Below are 13211 nucleotides of genomic sequence, written 5' to 3' on the forward strand. Positions count from 1 at the left end.
TGTAAATATGATGGTACTGTAGCCTCAAGTTTCATTAGGGTGTTAGCAGTATTTTGTATGTTTTCTAGTACTTTTAAATACAGACACATTTTGCATCGGCAGCTTACAAGATTTTTTGTCTATTTTATTTTCCTCCTTCTGTTCATCCTCTGTACAAAAAAAAAAAAAATAATAATCAAGGTGCAATGTAGAAGTAAAATACCGAGGAGATGGTGCTTAAATTTTATGCCGAACACCTTCTACTTAAGTCCCCATTGCACATTCCATAATCGAACCACGACAGCACCACTACTTCAGTTAGTAACGGCATCATGGTCCTCATTCGGGGTCTATCATGATCGATCGTGACACTCGTTACGCACTCGGCCGAGGCCACGATAAACTAATGCAAGCGTTGATTTATTGTGAAGCTCCCTGTTTTTTGTGCACAACGTAACGCTATCGTAAGTCTTAAGAGACCCTATCGTGATCTTCGTTGCAGCTACTTGACTCTGGCGTGGCCGTCGTAGGTCCTTTCATAACTCTGTCGTGACAAAAACACCATTAGGAGTGAGTCACGATAGCCCTACTATATGCCAAATGCATCACGATAGATGCAATCATGAGTCAAGATAGAGCTAATAATTTTGACCATCATTTGATGATTACCACACACGTGTCACGATGGTCCTAAGGTGGAGTCACGATAATCCTAAGAATATGGTGATTGAGTCACGATAGAGGTAATTATGGGTCATGATAGCGTCACGATAGGCCTACGCAATTAGGCAATTGCGCGGGCACACGTGGCAGAACAACCTCGCCACACCCCTGTTGGCATCTGAGACAGGACAGGACTGGGCATTTCTCTGATCCAGCTTGAATGCTTGGGGGGGGGGGCGTTTAGGCATAACTCATGACGCTATCGTGGCATGTTCATGGCACCGTCGTGACTCTGTCATTGCACTATCGTGGTGATCGTGGCCTCATCGTGACGACAAAATGACCATTAAAAATATGAAAATCTGCCAATCGTGACTCACTCTTACAGCTATCATGACTCCATCATGACCCTCTTATGACCATCATGACATACTTACAACCATCGTGATATTGTTTGTTATCGGCGATTATCGTGGTCAAATTTCACGACAGCGCCAACAATTGAATTAGTGGCGGTATCGTGGTTTGATTATGGAATGTGTGACGGGGGCTTTACCATGACGAGGTCACAATTTGGCAATGCGGAGCTGGTACAACTTCTCCACGTGGGAAACGAAAGAATACCGTCAGGGAATTGAGTGACTTCCTATAGTTTGGTGGATATACGATGGAAAAGCTAACCATTTAAGGCATACATTGGGCTGGCTAAGGGTTCGATCATGTTTTGGGTAATTTTCAATGATATTCGGATAAAATTGGTTGGATTTTTGCTCTCCTGACTGTACAGTGCCTTAACACCGACACACCACGAAATTAGCCAAACACGCCACTGGGGCAAATGCCGTGGCAGTGCTTAGCTTCACCCAGCCTCCGAATCCACCCTTGTCTGTTCTTCTAGAACTTCTGTGTCTCCGTTACACGCCTGGACAGGGTTAAGCGAATTATCAGCAGAAGCAAATAACATTTAATGGAAACATTCATTTGGAAAAAAAACAAATGTCTATAAATTTATCGATATTCAATAACATCAGCAACAAATAAAAAAAAATGCAACCCTCAACCCACAAAAAAGCAGGAAGCCGTGTGTGTGTGTGTGTGTGTGTGTGTGTGTGTGTGTGTGTGTGTGTGTGTGTGTATGTGTGTGTGTGTGAAATGGTGGTAGTGGTCTTTGTTCATCTGCTTCATCTGCCAATAAGTAGGTCTGGTGGAGGTGGAGGTATAGGTGGAGGCTGAGGATTACTTTTTCATCTTGTCCTTGAGCTTGTTGAGGTCAACCTTGTAGTTGTATGGGGGTAATCCCCTGGTGCCGAGGCCGGTGATGGCGAAGGTGCCGCCAGCGGAGGGCCAGGCGGCCATCTGTTCAGCAGACAGCCTGACTGTGCCTGACGTGACGTACAGTGTGGCGTAGTCGGCGCCGCCCCAGCACACCGACGTGACGTTAGGTGACGGTACCGCCACCTTGCGTATCACACGACCTGCCTGGGGATCCACGCAGATCACCTGCAAGAACCAACACATAAAGCACTCAGGGTGGTTGAATGAAGGAAAAAATGGTCAAGTTAATCTCACCACACATGTACCGCATTGTTACTAATGATAACATGGGCTTTTGTAAGCAGTGATGCTCCTTGTAAATGTAGGAGTGGAATTTATGTGAGTATGTCGATAATATATTTTGTAAAGGCTAAGGCAGAGCAGGGAATCAGCCTCGATGTTACTAAATGCTATATTGGCCATTTAACACTTACAGTTGGCCACTGGCCACTTAACAGTTACAGTTGGCCACCGGACACTTAACCCTTACAGTTGGCCACTGGCCACTTCACACTAACAGTTGGCCACTGGCCACTTAACACTTACAGTTGGCCACTGGCCACTTGGTCACTAACCTGTCCACTACCGACGCAGGCCACCCACAGGTTGCCGTCCACGTCAATGGTCATGCCGTCAGGCATCTGGTCAGTCAGGCCCGCTGCCTCGTAGTTCAACAGCACACGCTGGTTACCTGCACCACACCAATATTAGGCACAGGAACAGGCACAGAAGCAGTCACAAGCGCAGGCACACGCACACGCACACAAACAAACGTGCAGATATATTATACCTGAATATAATACCAGTTTTTACCTCCACGTGAACATGGGATGTTAAGGGTAACTTTTTATTGTGCCCGGTTGTGGGTTTTCTGACTGGCTGAACCGTCTCTGATTCACCACCCACAACTATACCTTTTTCACCTTCACTTGGTTCAGATTATTGTCCTTTTGCAGCTTATTTGACGTAGCTCGGTGGCAGAAGAATGTAATTCTACGACTGTACATTCTTTTCATAGCACTCCTTCGTAAGTAGTAACGTATTCCTGTATTAATGTCTTACTGTGACTCAGCATTCAAGATGGAGGGATGATAATGTTAGGACAAGTTAGAATTAGGAGAGTATAGACAAATTCAGCATTGGTTTTGAGGCAAGTTTTGGTGCTGTGGAGGGATGCCTTCCTGTGGTGGCACTATTATAACCCTGCCTTCCTCTTCCCTAAAGGAGGATGGTGGACTGCAGCAGATGGCCAATTTAGCCTGCTGTCCACTGGGTTCACGTCCACATTGTCTGGGGGCTACAAGAACAACAAGACATGCATTCCCCACTGAGAGTTTTGCAAGCATGTCCCGATTAACATTAGGAGCCTTGTCCGGAGCGTCATTTGGTAGTCATGTCCCTGAACATCATTTGGTAGCCATGTCTCGAGAGTCATTTGGTAGCCATGTCTCGAGAGTCATTTGGTAGCCATGTCCCGAGCGTCACTCGATAGCCATGCCTCAAGAGTAATTTGGTGGGCACATCCCAAGCGTCATTTGGTAGACACGTCCCCAGCGTCATTTGGTAGCCACGTAGTGAGCGTCATTTGGTCACCATGCACAGACCACCATAGGCAATATTAAGGCACAACATTAGTGACATAACAGTGAAAACTAGAATGGCGCTTAGTAGAGCGCACATCTCTGCCAAGGCCCAACAGCCCCCGTGTAAAATATATTTAAATCCTACTGATCTGGAATTTTATATGGATCCTCGCCAAACTGTACACATTCGTAGATACCAACATCCTAAATATGCCTGATTTTTTCCATCAAGGTCCAGGCAACATTCATTGAAAAAATAACAAAAATGTTGAGAAACGCTTATCTCGCAATGTTAAAGAAAATGAAAAAAAAAGAAAAGAAAAATCTGGATCCACATCTTTAACCTGATCCGCACCAAAATTTAATGGAGTCTATTCTGGGCCGAGGCCCATTATTCCACCAAGTTTCGTGAAAAACCGTCCAGCAGTTTTTGTGTAATCTTGCTCACAAACCAACAAACAAACAACCAAGCAAACAGACAGGGGTGAAAACATAACTTCCTTGGCGGAGGTAATAAACCCACTCACTGATGGCCCCAGCTGTGTCATCATAGTCGAAGTGATAGATGTCCTTAGCGGAGGTGTCGATGAAGTAAAAGGACTTCTTGTCGGGACTCCATGCTAGGCCGTTGGAGAGGGTCATCTGTAAAATGACCAGGCTAAGCTTTATGCTTCATCGTTATATTTTTTCACACACACACACACACACACACACACACACACACACACACGCACACCTTACAATACATAAAAGATACTGGTGGGTGGACAGTATCTATCTAGATTTCAAGAAAATATTTGACAGTGTAACGCACCAAAGGCTTTTATGGAAACTCTACCATCAAGGAGGAATCCGAGGCAGACTGTACTGTTGGAGGCAAGATTTTCTCAGAAAAAGGGAAATGAGAACAGTACTAAGGGGAAATTACTCATCATGGAGAGAAGTGACTAGCAGAGTACCACAGGGCTCAGTGCTGGCACCAATTATGTTTTTTGTGTTTATAAATGACATAGATAGTAACATTGGAAATGAAAGTTATCAAAATATGTTTGCTGATGATGCAAAAATACAAATGAGAATTACTAACACAGACTTTTGTAGAGAGCTACAAGAATGATTATATAAACTTCATGAATGGAGTAATAAATGGCAAATGGAATGTCACGAATTTGCGCGAGAGTATTTATAAATTCGTGATATTTTTCATCAGCGGGAAAACCAAGAATTCTGGTGGAGTTCCCACTGTGTATCACTCAGTTCAACCGTCCTCGCGTTCACTTGGCTGGGGCGGTTTTCAGAACATTTTTCACTGTTTCATAAGTGATCATCCTTGCGTGCGACATTAGCGCATTCACTGAGTGATTTATGGTGAGCGTATATCGCTCACTTTCTTTCTGCTGACTGTTGAAGTTCACACGGCCATCCCTTGCCTTCTTTCATAATTTGAAGTCAGTCAGGCTTTGATCGTTGTAAGAGCAGGTTTTCCCAGCGTGGAGCATCGTCGCCACAGCGAGTTCCTGAAATCTCCACCTAGACAGTGAATCGGCGAAGAGGTTTAGCATATTGCAGCGTCCGTCCTACATACCGGTGCCCAGTCATTCCGCTTAGCCTCCTCTACTGACCAGTATTTCTTTTCGCTTTTCCTAGGTTTAAGTTTAGCTTTTGAGTGAGCGAGTGAGTGTATTCTTCTTATTTTGAATTCATTTTGAGACTCATGTAATGTAAAATTAATTCATTGTAATTAATTAATTCACAGTTCTTTTTTCTTTGAGCTCAATGTAGTTAAACTCGTGTTTTATTTCTCCACATTTAGCTTATTTTAGTTACCACTCCTAGTTTGCACAGACGCTTTGTATTTTTCATAACTGGTACTTAGGCCAGTCCTTTTGTATTAAGTTTAAATCCGTTGTGCCAGCCAGGAGTTAATGCACCGGCAAGAACCTGTTTATCATTAATAGCATTAGTTATTGATTGTCAGGGGTGGAGTCACTTTATCTAGAGGCTAACAGTACTAACAGACAGTATGCGTGAATAATTAGTCTCCACTGTGTACTGTTGAGAAAGTTTATAAATTCTCATCCTTAGAGAATCGGCGAAGTAAGTCGGCATAAAGTAAAACTAACTGCTTGATTTAATAAGTCAATTCCTTGTCTCTATTTTCAAGCAACATTTAAGTAATTCATTAATTCTTAAATTCACGTCCCCCCGTGACATCTGGCGATCTCATTCCAGGATATTAACTCCTAGCTCTAAAGTTATTAACGAGATAATACTCACTCACTCATACTTAGGTATTTATCATTGAAGTCTATAGGCACTATCTTACTGGTGATTATTGATTCATTTCTATTAATTTTACGTAATAGTTTTCACAGTCAGTTGTTTTTTTAATTTTCTTTCTTTACCAGTTTAACTAGATAAAACTGATCACCACTAATCTGTGCCTATATTCTTTACTCTTGATAATTGGCATTTCTCAGCAAAACAGCCGTCAGTACTTAGTCTTTAGTTCACTTAGACTGAGTTAGCATCATGACTACTAATGTCTAAGTACAGGAAGCTAAAGATATGGGGCTTAGCGACCACGAAAAAGTCAAAGAGTATGTACTCTCTCGGTATAGTTACGAGCAGCAACGTGAGAATGATGCTCGTGAAGAGCGTAGAATCCAACGCGAACACAAGCGAGAACAACGCGAATACGAGCAAAAACAACGCGAAAACGAGCAAGAACAACGCGAACTCAAGTTAGAATAATCTGAGAGAGAACGTCAACACGAGCAAAAACAACGCGAACTCGAGTTAGAACAACGTGAGAGAGAACGTGAATACGAGCGAGAACAACGAGAGAGAGAACGAGAACACGAACGTGCCGAGCATGAGGCAAGTGAAAAACATGAACTTGAGATGCTGAGACTCAAGTGAGACTCCTTGGCTTCAGACACATGTGGTGCAGCTAACCCAAGCTCCACGAGCGCTCTCCCTGCACGTGTTCTTGCGACCCCACACATCAAGCTTCCTCCATACAAGGAAGGCGAGCGAATCGAGCCATTTATAGCTCGTTTCGAAGACATGGCTCAGCTGTACCAGCTGGATGAGGCAGCTAAGCGGCTCCAGTTTCTTAGCCTGTTTGAGGACCCTGCCCTCAATATTGTCCACAGAATTCGTGGAGACAGTCTCATGTATGAGATGATGAAGGCAGCACTCGTCAGAGCGTACGGTCTCACAGTTGACTACGCCAAGAGTCAGTTTATGAGGGAGCGTTTACAAGAAAAAGAGACTGCCGTTCAGTTTCTTGATCGGCTTACTGCTTACTTAGATGAGTGGATGGAGAAAGATGAAACTCCTTCCAAGCGTGAGTGGATAATTGACCTTATGATGCACACACAGCTAGAAAAGTCGTGGCCTACTGAACTTATGGCTCAGCTTAAGATCTGCCAGGTAAGGGATGCCAGCCAAATGGTCGAGAAGGCTGATGCATTCTTCACTGCATACGGGTATCAAACTCGTAAGCAACACACCTGCAACAGGAAAGCTGACAAATCTGGGAAACCATCTCAGACTGAACCCCAGCAACAGGGCCGTTCTCAGAATAATGGCCAAGGTCCAAACAAGAAGGACCAGGGGCAAAACACTCAGCAACCTGTCTGGAAGAGGTACAACAAGTACCTTAACCAGCAGCAGTATCAGCCACGCAACCGACCGTCAGGACTATCCTTTTCTGCAAAAACCCCAGTGTATCGGAGGCAGGAGGTGAACACAGCCTTCATTTCTCAACAGCAGCACGGTCGTGTTGTCCCTAGCAGTATGGGTACTTCCCCAGAGTTCACTAGTCCCCCAGCGACAATGAATCCTCCTCCATAGATGGTCAATGCTCCATCTCCCCAGACAGTGAGTACGACCCCTCAGGCATCTAGTTCTCAGGGCACTATATTTGTCGCATCATTTATTCAGCAGCCTCATCAGTGGCTGGCTGCTTCCTCCACAGGCCCTCCCACAGGTGACAGTGCCTTCCTTGTTCAGCCAGGGTTTGTGGAAGGCACTCCTGTAAAGGTCCTGAGAGACAATGGGTCCTCAGGTTGCTCTGTCAGGCAGAGTCTATTTCGGCCTGAAGAGTACACAGGTCGACAGATCCAAGCTAACCTTTTTGATGGATCAGTTAGATTGTTCCCTGAGGCACGTATCCAGATGGCATCTCCATTTTACACTGGTATGACAGTCGCAGTTGTCATGCCAGAACCTTTGTTTGACCTTATCATAGGCAATATTTCAGGTGCCAAGTATAGTTGCACTGACGCTACTCAGACTTCGGCTGCAGTAACACGAGCCATGGCTGAGGCTCCAAACTTTGTCACCCCGGTGACCATTGCATCACCGCAAGGTCTGATGTGTAGTCAAGTTGTTGTTCAAGAACAACATTCTGACCCAACACTTGCTGCCGTACGGAAGAAACAAAAGGGTAGAGTGATTAAGTATTCACAGGGAGGTCAAGCCAAGTTTCTTCGTAAACAAGGACGGCTGTACCGTGAATCACGAACACCCCAGGGCAAGGTTCAACTGCAGTTTGTCGTTCCCGCTAAGTATCGCCAAGCAGTGTTAGAATGGGGTCAGTGTTCGGCCTCAGGAGGTCACATGGGCAAAAGGAAAACCCAGGGCCGTATCTGTGCTGACTTTTTCTGGCCAGGGATGGGACGAGAAATAGATAGTTTTGTGCATTCCTATAATGTGTGTCAACATACCACCAATCAGGGACATGTCCTTCCTGTGCCGTTTGAATCCACACCCATAATCTCTGAAGCATTTGAAAGAGAGGGCAGTGGTAATGTGGGTGCAGACCTGACATCTCGCCCGTTGGCCCCACAGGACACATCGTGTCCAGGGCCTGTACATACATATGTACCGTAGGTTAAGGGGAAAGTTCGAGAACCCCGTAGGGACAATCAGAGGCTGTGTATGAATTATCTTGTGGAATGTCTCGAGCTGTGGGCCTCTCTGAGGATTCTCAGAGAATGCACATTATCCACATGAGTGTTCACACCCATGGCGGGTGTTAAAACTTGACCTGCCTGAGATTGCGTAGGGATTCTCAGCTTGCCAATGTTAATAATAATGTAGGAGTAGGGTTTAACCAGTGAACTGGGTCCTAGCAAATTGTAGCGTTTGATGTCCTGCACAGGCGCCCAGTCTTTTCGCTCATTGACCACGTATCCTGGTTAATAATAATGTAGGTTTAGAGTTTAACCAGTAAACTGGGCCCCTTTGGCTTAGTGAATTGCAGCGTTTGATGTCCTGCACAGATGCCCAGTGTTTTCGCTCAGCTCCCCGTCCTGGGACTACGTTTCCTGGTTAATAATGTATCCATTAATAGAATTACGGTGTACTTTTGTAACATAAGTACTGATCGCTAGGCAGAGAGAGAGAGAGCAATGACACTTTTGATGCTCCACCTTGATTGCTTTTGCAGGTGCAGCTGGTGGGTGCGGCATTGTCGCAGATCAGCTGATTGTCGTTGCATGATGCTGCCTCTTCTCTTCTGCCTCGTTGTCTTTATTTACTATTGATTTGTATCACATAATTTTACACATAGGCACAGTTACACCACAAATATCACACCTACACCGTGTATTACATACATCACGCTACATAACAATTAGTTGTTAATGTAAATGTAATGAACTTTTCGCTCAGTTTGACCTGAGTACAGGATTTTTCATCGTCGTCACGGAGTTTTTTCCTCAAGCTTGCTTCTTCTAATGCAAATACGAGGTTTTTACGCTCATGGGTGACTGTGATTTTCTCCTGTAGCAGGATAGCACACACGCCACAGTGTGGATCTTGTGTGACTGAGTTAGGATTTATATATATATATATATATATATATATATATATATATATATATATATATATATTATGCGAGGAAGAAGGAACCAAAGGCCATGAGCCCGCTGTAACAGTTCCCTCCAAGAGAAAAACAAAATACAATAGAGAGCCAAATTCAAGATCCGATCATTTTGAGATGCCCGGACACACTGCGTTTGAAAGACTGGAGATCATAGGCAGTAGGAAATACAGACAGAGGGAGACAGTTCCAGAGTTGACCTGTTGCATAAATGAAAGACTGGGAGTAATGGTTAACTTTTGCATTAAAGAGTTGGACAGAAAAGGGATGAGAGTTTGCTGCCAGACGGGTGCTACACGCCCGTCGTAGAGGTGGAGGAATGCAAGCAGACAGTTCAGAGGAGCAGTGACCATTAAAGTAGCGATAGAAAAGAGATAAAGATGCAACAGTGCGGCGAAGAGACAGAGGTTGAAGGGAGTCAGTAAGAGGAGGAGAGTTAATGAGACGAAAAGCCTTTGACTCCACCCTATTGAGAAGAGCTGTATGTGGGGAGCCTCCCCACACATGAGAGTTGTACTCCACACAGGGGCGGATAAAATCCCTGTATACAGTCAACAACTGTGCAGGGGTAAAGAAAGAGCGGAGTCGGCTTAGCACACCCAATCTCCTGGAAGCAGATTTTACAAGAGATGTAATATGATCTTTCCAAGATAAGTCCCGAGTAAATGAAACCCCAAGCATGTTCAAGGATGATGCAGGATTAAGATGAATATTATTAAACATTAGTGGTTATACCTGTGGAAGATTTTGTTGGGTTGATAGGTGTAAGAACTGAGTCTTAGATGCATTAAAAGCCATATTATTTTTACCCCAGTCAGAGATACGAGCCAAGTCAGACATTAGGTGTGCCATAGCCTCATCCCTTGTTTGTTGAAGTAACTGTTGAGATGGGCATTGCGGGAACCGAATGGAAAGGTGAAGGGTGGAGTCATCAGCGTATGAGTGGATAGGGTTATGTGTACAGCTTAGAAGATCATTGATGAATAAAAGGAAGAGAGTTGGTGATAGGACAGAGCCCTGAGGAACACCACTGTTGATAGATGTAGGAGAAGAACGATGGCCGTCTACAACAGCGGCTATAGAACGACCAGAAAGGAAGCTTGCGATGAAGGCACAGATAGAAAGATAGAAACCGTAGGAGGGCAGTTTGGAAATTAAAGATTTATGCCAGACTCGATCGAAAGCCTTTGAGATGTCAAGTGCAATGGCAAAGCTTTCGCCAAAGTCCCGAAAGGAGGATGGCCAGAAGTCTGAAAGGTAGGTGAGAAGATCGCCAGTGGAGCGTCCCAGACGGAACCCGTACTGACGATCAGAAAGAAGGTTGTGATAGGAAAGATGCCTTAAAATTTTTCTATTGAGAATTGACTCGAAAACTTTCGAAATACAGGACGTTAAAGCAATTGGACGATAGTTGGAGGGTTGGGAGTGGTCACCCTTCTTTGGGACTGGCTGAATGAGAGCAAACTTCCAGCAAGAAGGAAAGGTACAAGTTGACAGACAAAGGCGAAATAGTTTGCCTAGGCAGGGTGTAAGCACAGAAGCACAGTTCTTGAGAACAACAGGAGGGACCCCATCAGGCCCATATGCCTTGTTAGTACTGAGGCCAGTGATGGCAGGAAATACATCAACTGAAGAAATTTTAATGTCAGCCATGAGGAAGTCAGAGGGGGGAAGTGATGGAGGAACAGCACCGGAATCATCTAAGGTGGAATTGGAGGAGAAAGTCTGTGCGAAGAGATCTGCTTTATCAGTAGAAGAAATAGCTACAGAACCATCAGAGTAGAAAAGAGGAGGGAAGGATGATGAGGTAAAGTTGTTAGAAAGATTTTTGGCAAGGTGCCAGAAGAAGCGGGAAGAATTCGAGTTGGAGAGTTGAGAGCATTTAGTATGGATGAAATTATTTTTAGTAGAGCGAAGAACAGACTTAGCACGATTCCGGGCAGAAACGTAAAGATGATGTGATTCAGGGTGCGTTGGCTCCGGTACCTTTTGTAGGCCCTCTCCTTGTTGCGGACAGCATTAGAGCAAGCATGATTAAACCAAGGCTTTCTTGCGTTAGTCAGAGGATATGAGAAAGGAATGTATGCTTCCATGCCCAAGAGAATAACCTCCGTAATGCGCAAGGCACACTCAGATGGCTCCCGGCCATGGAAGCAATAATCATTCCAGGGAAAATCAAAGAAGTACTGCCTGAGGGCCTCCCAGTCTGTGGCTCCAAAATGCCACAGGCGACGTTTCCCTGTAGGGTCCACAGGCTGTACCGGAGTGATAGGACACGTTAAGGTAATAAGGTTGTGATCGGAGGAGCCCAACGGAGAGAAAAGATTAACAGAGTAAGCAGAAGGATTAGTTGTGAGGAAGAGGTCAAGTATGTTGGAACTCTCTCCAAGGCGGTTAGGGATACGGGTAGGGTGCTGTACAAGCTGCTCTAGGTCATTAAGGATAGAAAAGATTTAGGCTTGTTCACCAGGTGGATCAATGAAAGAAGAGGAGAGCCAAAGGTGGTGGTGAACATTGAAATCTTCTAGAATGGAGATTTCAGAGAAAGGAGAAATGGATAGAATGTGTTCCATTGTAGAAGTAAGATAGTCGAAGAATTTTTGATAGTCAGTAGAATTAGGGGATAAGTAAACAGCACAGATATACTTAGTCAGAGAATGACAGGAAAGCCGAAGCCAGAGTGTAGAGAATTCAGAAGAATCGAGTTCAGGAACATGAGAGCAAGATAAGTCATTGCGTATATATACACAACAGCCACCTTTGGCTTTGAAATGAGTATAGAGAAAGTAGGAGGATAAAGAAAAGGATTTGCTGTCAGTTGCCTCCAGACAGCTGAGTCTCCTTTAGAAAAAGAAGGTGAGGTTTAGAGGAGGAGAGGTGGTGCTCAACAGAGAGAAAGTTAGAGGAAAGGCCGCGAATGTTGCAGAAATGAAGAAGAAGAGAGTCAGACAGTGGTTCCAGGCACCTCGAGTCGTCACCGGGAGAGGGGCGGATGGTGGGGGCATTTATGGTCTCCCCCCCTGGGAACTCCATATCAAAATTTTTTTTCTCTGATGAAATTTTTTTTTATTTTGATGGGGCATAATGTCACGAATTCGCACAAGCATACTTATGAATTCATGACATTTTTCATCAGTAGGAAAACCATGAATTCTGGTGGAGTTCCCACTGTGTATCGCTCAGTTCAACCTTCCTCACGCTCACTCGGTTGGGGCAATTTTCAGAATATTTTTCACTGTTTCATAAGTGATCATCCTTGTGTGCAACATTAGCGCATTCACTGAGTGATTTATTGGGAGCGTATAGTGCTCATTTTCTTTCTGCTGACCGTTGAAGTTCACACAGCCATCCCTCACCTTCTTTCATTATTTGAAGTCAGTCAGGCTTTGATCGTTGTGAGAGCAGGTTCGCCCAGCGTGGAGCATCGCCGCCACAGCGAGTTCCTGAAATCTTCACCTAGATGGTGAATCGGCAAAGAGGTTTAACGTATTGTAGCGTCCGTCCTATGTACCGGCGCTCAGTCATTCTGCTTAGCCTCCTCTATTGACCAGTATTTCTTTTCGCTTTTCCTAGGTTTAAGTTTAGCTTTTGAGTGAGCGAGTGAGTGTATTCTTGTTATTTTGAATTCATTTTGAAACTCATGTAACGTAAAATTAATTCATTGTAATTAATAAATTCACAGTTCTTTTTTCTTTGAGCTCAGTGTAATTAACCTCGTGTTTTATTTCTCCACATTTAGCTTATTTTAGATGCCACTCCTAGTTTGCACAGATGCT

General features: G+C 44.4%; 1 protein-coding gene across 1 annotated transcript in view; it reads right to left on the reverse strand.

The window, feature by feature from the left end:
• Positions 1-1748: 1748 nt before the first annotated feature.
• The window catches only part of LOC145416952 (uncharacterized), a 43231-nt gene continuing 31768 nt past the window's right edge, over positions 1749-13211 (reverse strand). Inside the window, exons 13-15 of the mRNA XM_080285803.1 lie at positions 4067-4181; positions 2532-2647; positions 1749-2142 (exon numbers count right to left, since the gene is read on the reverse strand). Coding sequence (XP_080141929.1) covers positions 1879-2142; positions 2532-2647; positions 4067-4181 — 495 coding nt within the window. The 3' untranslated portion in view covers positions 1749-1878. The remainder of the gene's footprint in view (positions 2143-2531; positions 2648-4066; positions 4182-13211) is intronic.

Source organism: Coenobita brevimanus, chromosome 108 (assembly GCF_032717465.1).
Source record: "Coenobita brevimanus isolate Jiangsu-jjx chromosome 108, ASM3271746v2, whole genome shotgun sequence".
Lineage (NCBI taxonomy): Eukaryota > Metazoa > Arthropoda > Malacostraca > Decapoda > Coenobitidae > Coenobita > Coenobita brevimanus.